Source organism: Calliopsis andreniformis, chromosome 6, assembly GCF_051401765.1.
Source record: "Calliopsis andreniformis isolate RMS-2024a chromosome 6, iyCalAndr_principal, whole genome shotgun sequence".
Lineage (NCBI taxonomy): Eukaryota > Metazoa > Arthropoda > Insecta > Hymenoptera > Andrenidae > Calliopsis > Calliopsis andreniformis.
Genome location: NC_135067.1, coordinates 18687119 through 18709514, shown reverse-complemented (window position 1 = coordinate 18709514; position 22396 = coordinate 18687119). Strand labels below are relative to the sequence as shown.

The 22396-nt window shown below is 43.7% G+C and overlaps 1 protein-coding gene across 3 annotated transcripts in view; it reads right to left on the bottom strand.

Annotated features, from left to right (window-relative positions):
• Window positions 1–22396, bottom strand: part of LOC143180493 (putative receptor-type tyrosine-protein phosphatase mosPTP-1) — a 336896-nt gene that overhangs the window by 32039 nt on the left and 282461 nt on the right. For all 3 annotated transcript variants that reach the window (XM_076380249.1, XM_076380251.1, XM_076380250.1), the window contains exon 4: window positions 519–700. In XM_076380249.1, coding sequence (XP_076236364.1) covers window positions 519–700 — 182 coding nt within the window. The remainder of the gene's footprint in view (window positions 1–518; window positions 701–22396) is intronic.

Genomic DNA, 22396 nt, shown 5'->3' with positions numbered 1-22396 from the left:
ACTTACGAATTAAGGATTCTACTCGCGAGTGTCCAGTTTATTTTCATTGCGGTCCCTTGAGTTCTAATAATAGGAGGCGCGAGGTGCTCTAGTAAGAGAGACAGAAGGGTAATCGCTACCACCCATAAGATACTTCTAAAGTTTTCCAGCCTCACACTTTCTAATCTATCTTCATTTAATTATGAACCTGAAGAGGGTAACCCTTCTATAGTCTAGCTGTTAGTGACTATTCTGAACGACCATAGATTAGCCACTAAGGGTACCTAATTCGAAGATAAAGGTAGAAATCTATGAGGTGATTTTCTTGGAACCGCTACTAGAAGTTCAAAGACCATTTCCAAGGGTGACCATTTAAGGGAAATCCTCCTGAAGGTTCCTAGGATAAGTATGGCTGTAGAAAGTTCCACTAGAATTGTTCTAGGGATGTTACAGCGACTGGAGTAACTCGTAACCGATCGAAACGCGACACGAGCGCTTGATAGTAGGGGGTAATGGTAATTACAATCGGAAAAACATACGTTCACGAAGAGTCACGATGTAGTAGGACGCTGGGCTGGGCTTGCTGCGTCCCATCGCGTTCACGGCTGATACCCTGAAGCTGTAGACGGTGAACGGACGCAGGTTCTCGATGGTGTAGTAGGTATTGTTGTTTGGAGTTACGATTTCCTTTGTTGCGTTCCATGGTCCGTTTTCATGGATTCTGAAAGCAATCGCGTCGTCATTAGTACGTTGCTTTTAAACGTGAACGTTGATGAGGAGGGGGTGGTTTCATTCTCAAACTCGTTCTCTGTGCTCTTTTGGTGTTTTATGATAGAAATAGATGTATGCTGATTGTTGGATTACATGCATAAATGGGAAGAAACATGAGGGCTGATTATACAGGAGAAAATTGAAGAAATCTTTTCGTACCTCTTGTTACTTACTTAATAATTGAAAAAGTAAATTTTGATTTTTATTTTAACCTATTGTTCTATCTATTTACAATCAATCTTTTTTTCTTCAATCCCTTGTAGTAAAATCTGTTTTGTTACAGCGAGCAATAAACGTTCGTAATTTATCATAGAGCAAAAGTACATTAGCACCTGTAAGAGCCACTGACAAATCGATTATTGGGAACTCGTGACTCTCGAGTATATCATTCCGGAAATAATGCAACACGAACATAGTTCCGTAGTCAATTGGCATCCGTAACAACGGTCTGGAAAATGGACAATAGACTAGCTGCATTTAGACCTTATGTAATACATGTATGGGTATCCTTGACGGACCATTGACAACTCAAATGCACACGAGTTTACAATGGATGCATACGATTAATTAAGTCCTCCACTAGCATCGAGTCGGTGAACAAAAGGGTTCTACTAGAAACACCAAGCCGTCTAAGTTCTGTCAGGATTCTCGACGTATGACGCGGAACAATACTGGTACACAAATCTGTGGTTCTGCTCACAAATTTTATTGTCTTGTAAATTACACAAGGCCACGTTACATTCTAATTAATGGGGATTATTAATTGGCGGTCGATCTGTTACGGAAAGTTCTCGCGCAGCTTTGGTTTGGATAATTGCTACAGTTTGCATTCGGTTGATTTACCACTTGGCTTAGTCCAATGTTCATGTATGTGTGCAATTACTGGATTTGATTAGGGGTTTGATTGGATCTTTGAAATTGCAGGAATTTAACCGTGGAAGAATACTGTTTTAGGGATTCAATGAAGTTGGATAGGGACGTTGTAACCACACGTTATCAAAGTTTCTTCTGATGGAAGTCAGAGCTCGTAGAAGTAGAGCAAGTGAAAAAATATATAGAGTTTCTAGAAAAAGCTAAAATGGGGAGGAAGGTGAGAATTGGAGCTGGACTGAATTCAGAATTACTAGTGGACTGAATTAAGAGTTGGAACTGCCCCAAATAGGAAACTATGCGGGGCTTCCAAAGTGTTTTGAAATAAAAATGAGAGCGATAGGCCAGGATAAAACTCGGGAGAAGTTCTGAAAACATTCTTGTTGGGTAGGAATGTTTATTTGGATGAGCTTTCTGTCTCCTAGCTATGAAAATTACATCGCTGAAATTCATTACATGTAACGCTCTTACGTAAATGTATATTAAATTTCAAAGTACAGTAGATTTTGTTGCTTTTCATCAGCTATCCATGTAGTGTCTACGAATAATAAGTCCAGCTTTTTCTCGATTTTCTTCCGTTTTGTGGAGCACACACGACTGAATTCAGAGCGGACGGTAAACGTTAAGTTTCGATGGAAACCCTCGAGCGAGACAACTTTCCTCCCCTGAAATCAGAATTCTCTTTCGTTTCGCGAAATTGCGTAACGAGCCCCGTGTTTTCCTTTCCATTCTTTCCCAAACTGGTTGCTAGTTCACCGTGAGAATTAAAATGACAAAATTTTCGAGTACTGCCCTCCGCTTCGTTTATTTCCAACGATGCTTCAGCGCTTGCTGCTCACGGTATTTCGAAAAATTTTAAAAATCTGCCTCAGGAAATTTATTCGAGGACTGAATCTGAATGAGAATTTCCAAGGCGTTGGAAAAAAATTCCATTGCTTCGCTATGTTGCGTTTTCGATTCGCAATGTTACCTTTCGTTTTGCCAGAAAATTACGTTTAGTTTTCACAATTATCCCAACTCGTTCCCTGCGGTGCGTAGCGCAATATTGCACGTATTGTTTCGAGTACACTGTATTAATGGATATTGCAACTCTGTTTATTTTAGAAACAATATCCAGTTATTTCTAGATATTCAAAAGCATCCCATCTCGTTTTATATCTAGATTAAAATCCTCATACAGGTTCGCAAAAAATCCACGAAATACTTCATCAAATTGCGAAAGGAATTTTTGCATTTGGGACTCCCTTTTCGAATTATTAATCATTAAAGACAGATCGAAGCGCGTAAAATATGTCTGACTAGACTCGTTCTACTGACTTCTCTGCGTCTGATCTGTATGCCAGTAGTAGAATACGTCTTAAGTCAGACATACTTTCTCCCCAAAATATTGGACACATGTTATCAATAATTCTGTTTCTTCAGTTTCTACTCTATCGATCTGTTATTCCGAATTACCGTATAACCAAATTCGCAGAATAGTATGTATCTTTTCAATTGTTCAATTCTGTAAACTCTCCCTTCGATAAACGACAAACAGGAAAAATGCAAAAACGCCGATACAGTGTACGGTAGCATCGATCATACGTTATTTGTTAAATTGTTTCCGACGTTCACGGATCCCTGAATCGTGCAAATTTGCCCCGCTATTTCCATCATTGTTTCCAAGAAAAATATCCAACGATATTTTCACGAGTGCGCGGCTTCCGCGCAAATTGTTTAAACGGCTCGCGGGCGACCGACCGTTTTCACAGCAGATTTAATAACAATGCATTCAACTATCTGTTACGTAGGGAACTTGTTCCAACGAAACAAAGGGGATGCGTCACGGCCACGGGATTATATGAGCCGAGTGTTTTTTTTAATTTCCTCCGCCTCTGGGCACTCCCGTGGCCGGAAGTGTCGGATCGACGCAACAGGAGCAGCCTAGTTCGCGGGGAGAATTACGGGTTCGGAACGATTTTCGACGCGTGCGCAAGCGACACTCGCCCTCGTGGGACCCGGTAGAAAAATAAAGTTGATAACTCGTTTCCAATTAACGTCACTCGCCCGTCCCGATTTGCTTATCGTTCGTACAAGCAGATCATTTCAATTTCGGTCACGCCCGGCACACGGTCATTCGCTGGCTTTTCTCGCCTGCCACGGAATCGATATCACCGACTGGCCCTGTGCTTTGCTAAATTCAACGCAACTGTTTTTTCTCGCTCGCGTGACACCGCCCTCATTATTGCATTCCCGTGGCCACGGTGCAGGGATATTGGATCCTCTACGAGTTCTGTGTACATGATGACGTACCTTCGATAGTAATTTGCATTCTTATGATATGTTAATGGCGTAGGGAAATGACATTTAATCACCCCGATAGAGAGCGGTGATTAATACACTTCTGATTTTTCATGGATTTTTCAGTGAAAGCCTTTGGCTACAGTTGTTTGCAGTTCTAATGAGTTTTAGTGATTCATTTAGAGTTCTGGAATTTTCGACAAGTCAGTTTTAAGAAACGATTCTACACATTGTAATGTGAGAAAAGTGAAGAATGAAATTTGATTTGAGGATTCATTTCCGAGTTAATCAAACAGAATATTCATGAGATATGTCTGACTTCTACTGACGATACTCCATTTGATCTGGTTAATGCACGTCGGTAGAATATGTTTTAAATCCAGACACGTTTCATTTTTAATCCATCTTGAGCAATTAATAACTCGTATTTCAAATATAAAAAGGATGGATAATATCAAGCCCATTACTCTTATAAATCTGGCAGGATATCACTTTACATTATCTTCAATGTTTCAAAGCTTCATAGTGCACTTCCACTTAATTACTAAAAAATTCTAATAATTCTGAATTTGAAACTAGTTCAATTAATTTACAACTTCTGATTTTCTCTACTTCTAATTAAAAACACACAAATAAACTAAATATAAATTCAATCGCTAGGAACTTATCTATTACACAAATTGTTTAGCTAATACTATTCCTCGAAACTCCGACAAAGGTAGCTCTTGTTCACGCAGAGACAAACCACTTCTCCAAAAAGGGCGAAGGAGTACAAACTTCTCCGTATCCTATTCGGCATGCATGATTCCATCAGGCGGATCTCGAGGCCAGAAGTTTCATCCTCGAAGGAGCGTGGGGTCAACGTATCAGAAATTTTGATTCGCAATGTTTCCCCCAAGTCCGTCGAAATAAATCGTCGTCTCTAACTTTTCGATCAACAGCCGCCGCCCTGAGAGGGTCTGTCGCCGAAGGAAACAGAGGGCATTCGTCTTCGAGGAGACAAGCCCGTTTCCGTTCGTGGCCAGACGAATTAAGCTGGGAACGCTTCTCCGAGTCAATTCCGTTGGCTCTGACGCTGATGCCCGCGAGCCCCTGTAAACTTTTATAATACACGTCGGGTAAAAACCGATCGTGTACCATTTTCGCGAGCCAGTTTGCCTCGCTCATTTCGCGCTGCTTTGATCTCGACTAGAGCCTACCGATTCGATCTCGAGCAAGAGGAAACCGTTTCGTTTCAATTGCCCGCAGAGAGCCGCGTTTCCCCTTTATTGCGTTATTTCTCCGCGCATCGTAACTCAATACCTTTCCTCTTCTCGGTATCAGGCCAGCCAGGCTGCATCATCCTGCATAACCAGCCGTGTTATCGAACACCCGCTCTTGAAGGGTCTTACCAAGCGCAGCGATCGGTTGCGTGTGTTGGGGATTCCGTGCAACGCGATTCGACCCATGAAACGGCGAAAATAACACCGTGACCGAGGGATCGACTATGATTATCATAACGGCGCTCTCTGCAACCTGTTTGATTCCGTTCCACAGCGAGGCTTTTTTACTTGTAGCGCTGCCCGATGTTGCATCGACTCGTCGAGCGTGATCAATCAGGGGGTATAGTTTTCAGTGGAGGATATCGATGTTTGGAGCGACCTATATTGGCTTCCTTGTTGAAATTCCTGACAGTTTTTCAAGCATCGCCAATATTCGTGGCTCGATTCTGAAGGATCGAAATTCTGTCGAGCGGGGAGAGGAAGGGAAGGGCAAAGATTCAGTATCTTTTGCTGTGCACGAGTCAAACCTCTAGTTTATCTCTGCGTTTTATATCGAAATCATCGATCCATCCCGTCCCAACGGTACGCCACCCTCCAGAGGGTGGGGTAAGAGTAATAGGTGTCGTTATTAAATCACTCCACGGGCGAAACGATCCATAAAAATAAAACTCGATATATCGAGATACAACTGGGGCGCGGTTACGAGCACTACATCATCACTGACAACCGTCTTGTAAAAATAAACTTCCCAGTGCGCGCGAGCGCGTAATTCATTGGGCGTTGACGTGGACCCTCTGTTCCCTCGTCAATATTGTATCGCGCTAAAATACTCTGTATTTAGTTATCAATTCACTATATTCCTCTATTTTACCATTCTATTATATTATTCAATCGAAATTATAATTTAACGAGACCTATACAAATTTTCCCGAAACTTCCCTGATTAAATTCGCATTAGTGCCATTATGGATTTGTGCCACCAAAAATTAGTAGAAATTTCTACTATTTATCTCACGATCTCAATTCCCAATTAAATCAGCGCGCTAATTCGACCTGCAGAAAAGGAAAATCAATACCATCCCCTCTAGTTTCTTCTATTATCAAAGAAGGCTTCCATTAAACTGACATCTTCTAGCTGCTCCTTCTTACAAGACTAACCAAGGAACACCAGAAATACTGTTGTCTCCTTCGAAACAAGGCCAAGTTTAGCGAACCTCAGCTTACCTCGCAGCAGCGTCGTTTCGGGCAGCAAGTAGAGGAAGTACGCGGAAAATTCGACATACCGTGTGACCCGGAAGCGGGCCAGCCATCGTCGAGAGCGTATTCCACTTGCCGAAGTTCGGTTAACGAGCAAATCACGTTACACGTGATATCGCGTTCTGAGAACACTATCTACGGCGTTAACCGTGGTACATTAGCCCGTGCCCCTCAATTAATTAAGTTACAAGCGGTTTAATGGGGATCTAGTTATCTCTTTGATTGGCCCGTTCCTTCGAGCTGCACCGAATTTCTCGGCCCCTCTACTTATTTCCGGCTGCTATTGCTCGGATTCCTCTTCCGTAGCGGCCCGCCACCGATTCGCCGTGAAACAAAGAGACCGCGCCAGGAAACTGGGTCGTCCGCGGAGATAGAGAGCTCCCTAAGTGATCTCAATTATATTCTTAGTTAACTGGCGGTGGGAGTGAAGTTTCGAGCGGGCCGCTGGCTCGACTTCCGTCGCAGCACCGAGTGTTCCTCAGCCGCCGCGAAGAGTTCAATCCTTTCTTATCGGTCGCTCTGGATCGATGCTGTGTCGTTTCATCTGGCAATTCTGTTGCTTTTCCTGCTGTCTCGCCCGTAAATTCCTCATATAGTTGGCTGAGCCTCGCTAGGGTTGTAGAGGCGTCGCGACATGGAGACGTAGGACGCCATTGCAGGCTTTGATTTAGCTTTCGATTCGAATTTTGCGAGTCTTGTTTCGAGAGATCTTGAGAAAATAAGGCATTGGGTTTTTTATGTTCCGAATTGCAGCGGATTTTGAAGATTGTTAGTATTTCTTGGGTAACAGGGTTTTATGAGATTTTTATATTGTAGTCGGTATTTTCTCTGGTAATTGATTTATAAGTTACGTAGTTTCTGCAAGGCATCTCTACTTTCTTTGTGCGCCCTCGACACTCGAAAACTTCAGCGGCCTTCCGGAGAGTCCTTAATGAATTTTTAGAGAGGACGGACATGGGGAGCCCTTAGCGAGTTTTAAGGAGGCTTATTCAAATAGTTTAACGAGTTTATACCGAGTTCCTGGGTTTAAAGAATCGACCAAGGGGTAGTATTTACATACCACTATTACCATAGAAATATATTCCTTATTACCTCCAACTAAAGTTATTCAGTCCAGAGTATCTCCATACTATCTCCGCAAAATTCTATTCCTCCTGCCCATCCCAACGCTTCCAAATTAATAATGCCTTATCGAATCATCGATCAGCAAAGGGCAATTCACACCATCTGCCTCCACTTTTCCCGCGCAATTTCACAGAGGCCACCTGCACAGCGCCAGTCACGTCAAATAATTATTTGCATACGGAACAGGGGCCGCGCAAAAGGGAGCTGTTTAAAAAGAAGTGACATCTCATTAATTACGACACTCGTAACGCGTTGTATTAAAACCGTTAGCACGTCGAGTGCAGAATGGAAGGGAAAATATCACGGGCGAAAGTTACCACCTAGCTTTTTCCCTTCTCCATAGAGGGACGCAACCCCAGCTTGTCCTCTTTGACTCGCAGTTTTTCGCTCAGTCGACCGTCCACTCCTGTCACCTTCCCTTTGCCCCTAATTAAATACGTTTCACCTTAATACCTCTGTAACAAGGGGCGTTTTTCACGGTGTTCCGTCAGCAACACAGCTTCGACGGTACTCTCGCGTCGTTGTTGACGCAAGAATTATCCCGCGGATAGGGATGGGCTGGGATCCTCGACACGAGTTCGATTCGGGATGCCCAGTCAGGGATTTGCGGATCTTGTCGGGCGGCAGCGAGATAGGCTGTATCCACTGCTCGAGCACGGACCCACTGTTTATGCTAGGTCGGAATGGTAAATTGGACCGTATTATCTGCTTGGTCGCGTATCGCGCGCGTTCCTCCATTCCAAACGAATCGGCGGAACGTCAATGATAATCCTGCGGCGCGTTCTAATTTCAAGTGATGAACGCCGACTGCGTTTGTCCCTGTCGACGGGTGACTGAGTTTGCGATTGCCCTCGAACAATATCCTGGCCCTTGTTGCTGGTGTTTGGACTTGGATGAACGGCTCTTTGTTAGCTCTGGATTGGTTCAAGGGTTTGCGCGGTCGAGAATGTTTGGGAGCTTCTTTTAATGGAAAGTGGAATTGTGGAGAATGGAGAAGAGTATTGATTTCCAGCAAGTGAAATTGCCGACGATGTGAGGATTATATATTTTGATTAAGACAAGTTGGTATTTTGGAACATATTTGTATTAGTACCATTGATTGCAGGTTTAATCGATATGGAGATACAATTCTATTTTTATTCTCAGTAAATATTCAGTGAACGTTCATTTCCTGTATATTTTTAACTACCATGACATCTGAAGTATATTATTATTTTATGTTTTCAGCTAAAATAAGAAAATCAAAAATAGTCAATTGAGGGAATCTAGCCTTTTTAAATAGAATCGTAATTTAATTTGTAATGATCCAATATTAGTCCTTAGCTAGTCAGAGTTATTCTGATTTCGCTCGTTTAACCTCACCTTTGTTACTTACACTCCAGGTATAATAGTTCTAGAATAGTTAAAGTAACAACGATACAACGGATGGCAGGCAAAAATTAATAAACTAAAATACGCAGCAATTTTAGTATGTTAACCGTTTCTGTTATTATAACAAGTTACATTCCTCAGCTTCTACTTGGAACTCTCAGACCCACTTCAAACCCAATTCAACGAAACCCTCCAATTTAATCAAAATTTCGAATGTTCGCGAATACCTCGAATTAGTTCAACGAAACCACTCATTGGCTGTGGATGGTTCTGGTTGTATACAATTAGTTAGATTCGCGCGTTTGTGTTCGTATCGCAGAATGTTATTTGGTCGGGGTCACTTCGATATAATGATACTTTGCATCTGCCTCGTCCTCCCTCCATTTCCATCATGAATCTCGTGACATGGGATGACAAGAAAATAGAAGGAGAAGGGACATTACACATGGGTTTATCGAAAAAGATTTGTTCGGTAATCCAGCGGCGCGGAAATTCCGAAGGGGCGCGAATTTATGTCCTATTTTTTCCTCCCTACGCGACCATCAGCATAAATTTCTCCAGCGGATCCGGTGCGCGGCCACGAATCATACGGAGAACGACAACCCCCCGTTGGTTCGTTCGAATTAAAAATAATGTAACTCGTCGTTGTCGTGCGTGACAACGGAGCGCATGAATCAAGGTGTCAGGGGAATATTCTCGATAAAATGCTCGCGTGCTTATCGATTGCGTGGGAGTTAAATCGGCTGCCCCTCCGTTCGCTAAGGTAACAAATTGAACGAAATCGAATAAGCGGAAAATAAAATCAAACTTAAATATTTAAACTTCAGATACAAATTGTGATACAAATTCTGTTTGGGCTAATTTAAAGTAGGATACGCATTTTAAATAGAGGCGGTTATTGTGCAAACTATGGCGTAGCAAAATAAATGCATGTATAAATAGAAGCGGAGGCATCAAGAAGCATTGGAGAGTACAGTAATTTGTGGCTCGTTCGTATTTGAATATATTGATCTCCTGTTTGAAAATATTTACTAAAATCCTGCGTTAATATTACTTAAATGAATTGTAACAGATATCATTAAACACTGTACTGGCTACATATTGTGTAATTATAGCCTCCGGAAGGTTTTAGTTCGAGCTAAATTGAAACTCATTCTGATTGCTACGATTATTCGTCAGTTTCGATTGCAGGTCGAATTTCATCGATGCATTTCCCGTTAGCAAAATTTATCGAAACACAGCAAGAAACAGAATGTAGCAGGTGGTCGGCGAATAAATTCTCCAGTGATCCGTGCAATTATTTTTGCGGCGGGTGGGCTTTGGTTTTTCCCCGCAAAAATGTGGCCGATTCTCCGCGCGCGAAATACTGTTAGGCGTTTCCTGTTATCTTCGATCGGAGAACCATTGACCCGCGCGTGCAATCATTGGACGTCACGACAAAGATACGGTTTCTGTTCCCGTTCGTCACGCAGGGGGCTTCGCTAGAAATTCGTTGCTTTTGGTGCGCGTTGGCGAGAAACAATTGGCGCGCAGGCGAATCTCGATACGCGGTCGTTGAATCGGATTAAAAAGGAGGGAGCCAGCGGAGCGAGACCACCGTGCATTGCGCTTTTTTTTTACCCATTCGCTTCCCACCCCCTTCACGATTGATTCCTTTCATGGGTTACCGTTGCCGCGATAATTGTCCGTGTCCATGGTGGCGTCGAAGTGTCGAGTCGAACTTTTCGCTTCTGCCTGCTCGAAAAGGGTCGCTTTTTGCGGGAAAAAAGGGGACGAGAGGGGAACGAAAAATCGTTGGGCAAATGCAATAGAAATGGGGAATATATGGGCACGAATGTGGTGTTTCGCATTGAGCAAACTGCGCGCTTCGTTCTGGGTAGACGAGGAATTCGTTAACGAGGATCGTTGCGGATAACCGATACTTTCAATCGTTGTTCCAACGTTCTAGGCTGTTCTACAGAGCAGCGAGAAGTTGCTTCGACGAGTTTTGCGTTGAAATTATTTTATTGATTTTACGGGGAAATGTGGTTTCTTCAGTAGGAGGCTGTTAAATTATCTAGTTGCTAGACAAATATTGTTTCTATGACATGAAGTATATTAGTGAGCAAAGGTTTTATGCGAGGAACTAAGAACTTTATTCGGAATTAAGTAGTATAACCATACGTAAGACACTACGGCTTCGTATTCTTAGAGTTCTAATGCTCAATCCTAGTGAGACTTTTCCAGTCTCTAAGAGTTTAATTAAAACAATTCAGTTGTCCATTGTGGCAGCTGGACTGATTTACATTCCCTGTTCAAACAGAATTTATGCAGTCAATAAGAAATAGTCGAGGCAGAGTGATCTCGGATTCAGCCGGACAAATTTTGTCGAAATTCATTTCACGAAGAACATTAAATTACTCTGCTCTGTATCATATGAATAACTAACATGTACGTTGCATTATTACCGCGCGTAAAACCCATCTTTCCAGAGTTACACAATCCAGGTGCGCTATGCTTGTAGAATATTTACAGTCGAACAATTAATTATTTTTCGTGATGGAAATGCATACAGATGGCGCCCGTATTTTCCTGTGAATCATTCCACGAAGTCCGTTAAATATTCCAGGACGAACCGTTTCCGAGCGGTCCAACTTTAAAGGAGATAATAGAAAGCCACCAATTCGCGCGGAATTAACTCGATTATTATCCGACGGAAGTTGGTCACAGAAGCTTGTCCACTTTTTGCCCGAAAACACGAACGATCCAATTCGAATCTGCCACGTAAAATCTCTGGAGGGATGCGGGACAGCGATTATATACGGCTCGTTACACCATCGTTTCGCGTGACGCGCGTTGGCCCGTTGTTCTTGGCCGAGCCGGAAGCGCGCTCGACGCCATATCAAATCTGGGCCGGCTGCGTAACTACTCCAAACACGGGGATCTCGGTTACCGCTATCAGTACCGCTGTTTCGCATCTGCTGTAATAACGTACAGCCAAGTGGATCCCTCTGCCCTCGTCCCTCGCTGTGTACACAGTCACCGTCTTCCGTTTGCGCGTATTTGAGCGTATTTGCGCGCGAGCGCGCTTCTCTACGCTGTGATTTACACCCTCCGCGCGGCAATATGTCAGCGAACGGCAGCGACGATGCAACGGGCAACACATTTTTCTCGTCATATCGACGAGTGACGCGGGACAAAGCCGAACGGTGACCAGAAAAGCGGCAACATCCGGTTAACAGCGTGGTTTCGCTGCTGGGTCAATTTCTTTGTACAGGACGTTGCATTTTTTTTGGGTTGAATTTAGTGGCGGTGGAAGGAAGGCGAGGTTCTAGCGTTTTTTTTAGACTATTTTTATGGGGTCTTTCTGTACCCTTGAATTAATCATTTTCTTCCGAAGGTGCGACTACGTTGCATGTTATGTAAGTTTAGTTGTGTAACCTTGGTTATATAATGTTAACAGTGGATTATTGTTAGTCTTTAATTAACTGGGGTACTGTTTTATTAGTATATTTATTAATCATATTATTAATTGGAGCAACAGTGGCGCATGGAGAGATCAATAGAAATTATGAAATTAAAACAGTTTGTGGTTCCTTAGTATTAAATTGTTTTGGCAACAGGCACGTTGACACCAGCGCGCAGTATACGTCAACATAAAAATTTTATTCCAGAGTTTAAAACCTCTCTCGGTTTATCACACGTAATGGGCTCCTTGTTTATTCGACAGATTTCCTGATTAAAAGAGGGGGGGCGAGGGAAATTGAAACAGTTCCCTGTAAATCGTTCAAAACATAACGTGCATGTCAAAAACACTGTTTCCTTTTTTGTAAAAGCAAATAACGGTCGACAAAGCGTTAGCAGGGCGAAATAATGAAATGAAAATGGCACGTAACGCGCGCCGCGTCAGACGCAACCTGGAAATATCCATTCTGTTAAATGCAGAAGCGCCACGGTCGAAGTGGAAATAATTATTTAATATTTAACGTGTGCTCGCTGAAACGTGCGTAAGCGTTTGTGTCGTGGCCACATCGCGGCGCTTGAATTTTTAATTTTTCGTCCAACATTACCTCGCGGCGTATCGTACGCCCCCGAGCCAACTGAAAGGGATCGAAAACAAAGCAGTAATTACATTTGCCTTTGGAGGTGTTTCCATTGTTTTACTTTTCATTCGTTAGTGTCAATTCGATTGACAGACGTGTTTCTCGAATCTGTTTGAAACCAAGTTCTGCTTTTAATTTAGGAATTTCTCTAGGGTAAAATCTAATTTCCTTGGAAAATTTTATCAGAATTACGTTCAAAATAATTGCTCCACATTTTCAGTTTAATTTAATAGTGCACTTCTATATATTGTCATTAATTAAACTGTCTTCTTAGCAATGCAGTTTGCACAGTATGCAAAGTACTTTGACGAAGCTATTTACCCTTCACGTCTACATTTACTTCCCTCTTATTTTCCTGTGCTTAATTTACCATCTAAAACCTTCGATAGGGTCGTTCTTCTTCGCGTGACACTTGACAGCGTCGCAAAGAAATACTGCGTTATCACAACCCTCTCCAATTCCCTAAGTGGAAAGGGTGGAAGAGGTGTCAGGTGTGCCCCGTCGGACAATTTGGTCACGAGCCTATTATTCTGCTCTTATTCAATCTCATGGCCTGTGCCTGAATAAATCGTCGTCATTTCCCCGCGAATCACCGCCCCTATATCTTTCTTTCTTCCCATTTCACGGCTCTGCCCTTTCTCACCCCCTCAGCTCTCGTCGGCCGCACCCTCAGCTGTAGAATGCACCCGATTCAATTCGAAGTGGCTTTCGAGAGTGGAAGTAGCTTCCGAGATATATTAAGGAGCTTCGAGGAAGTTGATAGAACCTCTTCCTTCGGCTGTCTAAAATGATCCGCGAGAAAGTCGAAGCTCGTGCTTTCGAAGAGTGCAACTCGCAAACGAAGAGGAACAGAGCGGAGAAATTCGCTCTGAGATTCTCGAAGTTCAAGTTAGACTCGAGGACTTCTGCGTTAAGGTGTCGTATTAAGTAGAGAAAGATCATGTCTCGCTGGAATCCGTGAACAAAGGATGTTTGTGAAACTTAAGTTGACGTGGAAAAATTAGATTTCGATTGTTTAGCGAAAATCTTTATTTTCGTTGCTTAGGTATCTGTTAATATGAGATATTTAAGTAAAAGAAGTATTGCAGATTTCTTTTCGCTTTTTCTACTCAGGAGTTGGAAAAAGAAGTGTCGCGAGCTCGAGAGTCGTCCGTGGTTAAGGGGAGAGACCGATTCTCAATTTGCCAGTATCAGATATGATATTCTGGCAAATGAGAGTCGGGATCAGAGAGATCGGTCGCGAGAAATAGGGAAGGATCCTCTTTCACCGACGAGGTGCCTGTAGTTTGAAAAGAGAAAGAGAAAAACTCGACGGGGAGACACAGTTTGGGGATCGCGGCTGGAAAACGAATAAAAGTTTTTCGATCCCGCGAACTTTTTACGACTTCATTTTTGCCGCGCCGATAAACGACCCTCGATTCTTAATAACACCCCAGTCATTTCGTGATATTGTTACAACGCCCAAAAAGTCACCCCCTCGAGGAAGGAGGGAATAAAAAGTCCCTCGATAAAAAGGGTGAAGGTTCTCCACTGAACATCGGGTACAGGAAATATCATCATTTTGACAATGAGAAAGTGCTTAGTCGTGAAAATTAGTCTCTTAACTCCCTTCTTGTTCGGTAATTTAGGTCCATCCTCTATTAGGGTCTTTAAAAAATGTAATGGAACTCAATTTAACTTCTAATCAGTATTTAATTGTCCGTAGAATTGATGAGTATTACCTTCTTTTGCCTTCAGGTTCCAAATTTCAAGAAGTCGATCCCATCCTTTTGTTCCCATAGTACCAGTACGAGTATTGTTATTCGAAGCGTCGCCGAAAAGAATAGAATTACAAAGAACGCTCGGGGAGCGTCAAGGGTTGGTCTAGCACGAGTTATGTTGCAATTTCACGTTTCACTGTACCGCGAAAGTTAATTGGCAAAACTGCTGTCACGCGAGCGGCGATTTTGACGCTTTACGGCCGAGGGAGGGTGAAAAATATTATTGGCGTTTCGACAGACTATTCGAACGGCCGGTTCCCGGAAAATAAACATTGCCGCTGGCCGCAATACCTCGTTATTTAATTGTTTCGCGTCGGTCTGTTGGTCACTGACAGGTTATCGTTCGTTTTGCATCCCTTACGCAATCTCTTCCATCAGAAACATCCCTAGATTAAAATTCGACGCGAAAGCAGAGGTTGTAAATATTTAAATACAGTTATGAAGACATTTGATTATGTAGGATAATATGAAGAATATTAAAACAAGGTGGGTTTCTTTTTATAAAGAATATGTTAGAAAAAAGGTGATTCTTTAAAATAAAAGAGATTAAGAAACCTCTAACTTCGTTCTAAAGATGCAATAATCCCATTGTCCAAAGCACAAAATTCCCGACTGGAATCTTCAGTGAACTAGAAATTCAGTGATGCAAGTCAACGCTTATTCCTCCATAATCGAAATAACTCGAACCAGATCGCATATATTAATAGAAATAGAATCTTCTTACTGCTCTTCAATGGACTCACATTCCCTGTTCATCGAAACTTTCAAATAAAAAACAAGCAGCTCAAAAAGCAAATACCCATAGTCCCCTTCCCTGAATCTCTTCGATTTCAGTTCAGTTCCCCTTAAAGAGTGCATCTCCTCCGGTTAACAAAGGAACCCAGCTAACGCACGTTCGACAACTCGAAGAATTCCACTCCATTGAAGTAATCCTCCGTCACCTCCGAGAAAATTTCATTCACGGCCGAGGCTCGAAGCATCTTCCTCCAAGGGAGGAAGCGGAATCGATTGTCGCGAGATCCGTTTGATAGCGGCGTCGAGGCACTTGGCAGACCCTCCGTGGCATTATTTAACAACGAGGGGCTTGGGGACGAAGGACGCTGGGGTACAATTACTCCCTGATGACTCGCAGCTGAGAGTGCAGGGCGACGTCGGATCGCCTGGAAGCCGTTCCTCGGGATTTCGCGCCTTCGTCGGCGGAACGACGAGGGAAACGGGGCGAGAGGGATGGTCGGTGGAAAAGCGAGTACAAAACGCGACACGAATTCCTCGGGAGACGATAATCGAATGGTCATTTCCCGTAGCGACGGGAATCAACAGCTGACGTTTTCCTCGATGGGACGCGGGGGTGGAACAGGCTGACGCTTTTCGGTCGACCTACTTGCGAGCGGGCGATCTCTCTGCATTAGCGACAGCGAACATCAAAGGATAATCGGGCCGAAAGCGGCGCATTTGTACATAAGTGACGAATTCGGTCGCGTCCTCGAGTGTAATCTGTAATCTAGAGCAAGAAAAAGAGAGTCGAGGGTGGATCTGTTCGAAAAAGAATTCGTAAAAAATGGACGAGGGGTTAGAGGGACTTGAAAACGTGTGGATCAATTCGTACTGGACACGCTTTAGCGTGAAACAGAGGAGGAAGAAAATTGGACGATGCCGTTTATGTAAAATAGCTTATCCACGGCTTGTTAGATACATAATACTCTTCAAGGCGGAATCTCCATATGAATATTGCGCATTAATGCTCGCCAGGACGGGGCAGACCTCTTCATATGTTAATGCTTTTCCTGCGTGCCGCGGTGACGCGTGCAAATTGAACATCGAAACGGAAAAATCGTCTATTTACATGGCCACCGAGGGGACTTCCGCTTCCGATACTTCTGCGGCAGGTCTCGGCAATTAGCATTCGTCCGTAGGGAGTCGCGGTGTCGAGTGACGCTGCGGCGAGATTGATTTATGATAATGCACTGACGCCACGATTCCTCCTGCACGACAGCAACGAGGGTGGTCACGAAGACCGCCCTGGAAATAATGGAAAATTCAGAGTTTCCTGCTGGGTGAGCTTCAAATGAATGTGCTTGGCGACATTTTTGCAAATATTAGTAATATTCTCTGGGAGTATGGCGTTCGAGTTTATTTAGTGTGGAGCTGCTGGAATACGCCTCGTTTGAAATTTTTTAATGCAGTGTTTCTTAGATGTAGGTTCACAGTCCTATACATTGTACATTATACACTACTGCAATACTGTCATATATGTATATTTCCTGCTGCATAAGTCTACACTGATCTATTATACTATACTCCTCTGCACGCTACAGCACACTATATCTACCCTACCTTAGCTTACACTATTCTAAATTGTACATCACTCTATACTGTTCTACCCTATGAGAACTATACACTACTCTACTTTACACTGATCTCCTTTACACTGAGAGATCACTATTATACTATTCTACTCCGTGCATGGACTCCCTAGAAATTTCCTGCTGCAGCTCCACTGAGACTGCATCAAGAGTTAAAATAATACCCACACACATAAACCAGCACCGACTCTAAACTTTCTTCAATCACCGCTTTATACATACACAACCTGCACCAACGAATACATGCGTAACAAGCTAAGCTTATCTAAAGTGTTCCTCCGTTACCTAATCCGCCCCAGAACAATACTTCAGTAGTTATCTCTAATTCCAAGCTCAGCATCCACATTGACCCATTACCGCACGGCCAACTGCAAAGTGTCTCCGTGTCACTAATCTCGAATGGAGAGACGTATATCCCAGTTGGCCGAAAGAACTCCACTCGTGACCAGCGGCGGCTGGAACGGGTGGATTTCGAGGCAGCAAGACTTTCAAGCTCGCAATTGCGCGGGGACTAATCGCGTTTGACGCGGTTCACGAGAATGGAAAAATTTCTGAGCCCGGCTAGTTGCAATTGTTCGCGTTGAAAGGAATGCGGCTCCACAGACGGCGCTATCCGTTAAAGGACCTATTCTACGGGTTGTTTCACGATGATGCGGAATTTGAAAACGAGGTCGAGCTGTAAAAGCTGGCCAAAGAGAGGAAGGTGGGTTCGACGCGACTGCGGGAAAAAGTACGAGAGAAACAACGGGACAGTTCTTTAAAGAGGAGCTTTCAAACTCCTCGACCAGGGAAATTGTAAGCAGCGAGCCTGACCAGGAATTTCCTGGCTCGTCAGGATTCTTGACTGTGGAAGGATTCCTCGGTTCAAGGGGATCAAGCGGGATCGATTTCGAGCTCGTTTCGTTAAGATCATCGGACGAGGAATCCCGTTTCTCCTTGGAATGGGTCGGCCAACTTTTCGGTCGCTAACCGTGGAAAAAGCTCGCGCGGAGCAGGTTAATTAAACTAATGCAAAAGTATACAAGGGACGGAGCAGTAGGGAAACATTGGGAGCTCGTATCCGACTGGATCTCAACCCATAGGCGAGCTCTCCAATTGAATTTCCTTTTCAAGAAACACATCGCGTGGGAAGTGGATCCGTTTCTTCTACGTTTCCATGCTGCTTCCTTGATTGCCCGCTCCCGAGATGAGAATAGAGACAGAGGCACGCTGGAAAGTCACTCACTACGAATGCAAAGTGAACGTGCTTAATTGGCCGCGTATTAATCGCATCGGCGACTGATTCAGCGTTGCTTAGGCGCGACTAATGACTCACTTTCTTGTGGTGTAATATTTCGTGGACGTGTCTACGTCGGGAGGTTGGATATTCGAGAATGAATCGCGAATAATCCGACGTTGTTAAAACACCAGTATTTTCCTACGAAACTCCAGTTCTATGTTCAGAAGCGACTTAGGGCCCCGAAACGCGTCTAAATCTGGGAAATTCCTTTGGCAGACGTGGAATCCTATTTTGTCACGGAATAATCTCATAATTATCATAGAATAATAGCGTATAATTGTCTCATATTTCACGTGCTGTAGGATTATCCATTCCCCACACCTCCACACGCTAGTATTTGACTTTTTCAAATATTTACAAATCTTAAGTGCCATATTGTCATTAAACAGAAGCAAACTCGCATGGGAAATGCACCTGGGCGCACTGTTTGTTTCAATACAATTCCATCAGTAAACATCAACTAATAATTTCGCTAGTTCTACAGGAAGAATGGTTAATAAACGCTTGAATCTCGTTTACCCACGAATGTCTAATTAAAAAGCGGAAATTTCTTCTCCTCGGCGGACCATCTTTCCAGGAATTTCTCATTTCAAGAAGAACGTCCCACGGAACTCGCCGGCAGCTTTGGATCAGCGTTATCGGCCGCAAAAAATTCGCCAGGCATTAGCGTTAATTCAGCCGGATGATGTATTCGCATTAATTGGCCCAGGCTAATTTCACCGTAATTAAGGAGACTCGCGGTGTCTCGCGATGCCAGTGGTAGAAGTAGACCTGGCGAGCGTCCAAGTAGAAGAAACGTTGAAAGAGTCCACGGGCAGTGGTAGTTGAGAATTACGGGGCGCTGTCGTATAAGCTAATGCGTATTAACTCGCAAAAACAACGTGGGAGGCTGAGACGGCGACACCAACGCTGGGTAGCACGATGCAATTGAATCATTAATTCGCTTAGCGCCATCGAGGCGGGCTCAACTTTTTTCCGATAGCAATTAAACAAATTCGACGATTTGCAGCGCGGTGAAAATTTCACGGATACCTAGCGCGATTCCAAACATTGCAATTTGACGCGCTTAATTGCTGGTTCATCGGATCGACGTAATTCAATCAACCAGTGACTGTCCTACCTATATTTGTCCGAGTAAATACTGGCCTGCTCTCCTTACGGGATTTACGTGCTTAACTCGACAGATGTTTATTCTACTTGGCACTGTAGACACTACCTCGTCTGGCTACGGACTATCCTATTCCACTTGTACATTATGCAGGAATATAGTTTGTCTCCGTATGTGGCGTCTCATTCTACTTAGCTGTGTGCAGATGGAGGTTCTTCCGTCTGACTAGCTATCGTCTCATTTTCTCTATACAGTCAGCGCGCCGCGCCACTGTCCTCAAGTCGTCGTATTCTATTTGCCTGTGCAGACACCGTTCCCTTTGTCTCCCTGCACACCATGCTGTTTCACTGAGAAAGTCGATAAAGTGCCCTATTCCACTGCTTTCAGATATATTCGCCTTATTTCACTTGCGTATCCGTGCACGATCTTTCTTTCTATATGTAATTCTATTCTACTTGCAGATCAAGTATTCCGCTCGTTCCTCTGGGCAACGTGGATGTAGAGCTCGATGTTTGACCAGAGACTATCCTGTTCCATTTGCATTCCAGATATTCGGCCTGCTACACTCTACAGCTTTACATTCTATTTATCTGTGAGGATCTACTTGTCTGACTAGGTGTAATGCTATTCTACTCGGCCAAAAGCATATAATAGGATGTTCTACTCAGGTAGACATGCTGCTTCTCAGTCTATTTGTACTGATATGGGTGTGCAAGGGTGACTAAGCGTTATCGAGCAGTCACTACAGAGATCTCGTCACGTTTGAGTGGATTGTATTCTCGCGCCTTTGTGTATGCAGAAGCAATTCTACTTGTCTATGTAGTGATTGTCTCATTCTACTTCGCCTCTATTCTACTTGGTACAGTCACCTAACATCTGCATAAGTTACTTGTCTGACTAGCTAGAGGTTTCTACTACTGGATTATCTGTCCACACAGATTGAAGTAACCTGACTGAGTCCTACCTTCCTTGTGAGTATAAATTTCACATAGTTTAATTAGTTCTATTATTCTATGATACTACATTTCTCATTAATCCACTGACAGAGCAGAATTACAGCTTCTTCAGACGAACAACTAGACTCCTTTGACACGGTTCAATTCCTCAAATATCCAAGTTACTCTACTCTTCAACTTACATAACAAACACGGTATCGCAAATATGTCTCAATTACGTGACCAAGTTTCTGAAGCAGCCACCCCACTCATGTAACTTGCGCAAACCTCCCCTTCCCTCTCGACCAAGTGGAATCACGGTTCTGAGCGCCGAGCAAATTCAAAACAGCCACCGGTTCTCGACTTTTCCCGCTAGTTCTCCAGCTCTAAGGACATCGAGGAGGCGAAAGTGCGTAATCCAGTGGGGTTAAGTGTGCTCGATAGACCGTTAAAAGCGGCGACGGTGTTCGTAAAGAGCGCCGCGGCGTGGAAGTTACGCTCGAACTTCCATAATGCGAGATTTAACGGGGAAAAGGAACGACCCTCGACCGGGTTACGCCCGATGCAATCGTGGCACCCACACCCGCCCTCATCTATATACGGTCGGCCATTTACTAATAAATAGCTGTTCGCCAAACAATGCACCGAAACGTGTCGGGCTATCGACGGAGGAATGAGCCGTGACCGAAAGAATGGTCGACCGACGACGAGTGCCGCCACGTACTCCATCGGAAACTTTCGAAACCCTTTGCTCGACACTCGTAAAGAATACTCGCGATAAAGCCCGCCGACTCGCCCGCTTGTAGTTCGGCTCGACTTAAATAAATCCCCTGTTCGCGGTATTGGTATTGTTCCCCTTAACGTCTGGGATTCTTTAGGCACTGCTATTATCTTCCTTGGCAAATTATTGTGACAGTAGGCGAGGGACTTCCTAAGTTCATTTTAGAAAATGAAGCTTCGTGCTAAAGCGTTTCTTTTTTATTAGGTTGGTGGGAATATAGTTATGTTTTCCATGATGGATAGCTTAGGCAGCTTGCTTGTATTTTTTAATTGAATATTAATATTGGATGGGAGACTGAAAATGTGATGGATAGAGTAAAGAGGTAGGTACAGCAGAGTAGTTTTTATGATTAAGTAATTTGACCTGTGACCTACGTATTGTAAAAATTAGACGAGACATCACTGCAAGTTTTAGTAGTTACTGATGAATAGGATTTGGTTGAAAATCCGATTTGTCTCAGCTCGCTGCTATTTGCCCGTCGATTTTATCTCCAAGAAGCAAAGATAGTCGGCTGGAGCAAACAATTGGTCCGTATAATCGGGAAACGTTACAGGGGTGTTTCGCTGAGGTTTATAGAGAGATCGGCGTTAATTATTCCAATGTGTACTAATTGCTGATTCGGTGGATTATCTGGTTATCTACTCGTGCAACCGGCCTCTCTCTCCCTTCCTCTCCCTCAGCATTTTCCTTCTCGTCTCCCACCCCCTTGTCGCTTAATGGCTTACGCGGCTCGACGTAGCGGTGCAAGGTTTCACGGAGATTTTCGATCGAGCTTCTAACCCCCTCCGATACTTTTTCTCCCCTTTGGCAAACTTCGCAACAAAAATTCCTCTTAATTTATTGCCGCGGCCACGACCGTACATTATCACTATATTTTAAAAGTAAACCAACGCACGGAACGTGGACACTTTCTTTGTCTGCTTTTCCCCCTAATTTATGCTTAATTTTTTAACGCGACCGTATGTTGTCGCGTAAATACCACGGAAATATTCGCGCGGAATAACCGAGCGTATTACAATGGTCTGGCGCATATAACGGTATTCGAAATTGCGCAATCGCCGGCACGATTAAGGGCGTGAATAATAATTAATAAGAACCCAGGGTGAGCGTTAAAGCAGAACGAACGGGGGTGGATTCTTCTATTACGCTGAATCCTATTATCGCGCTGGGTGG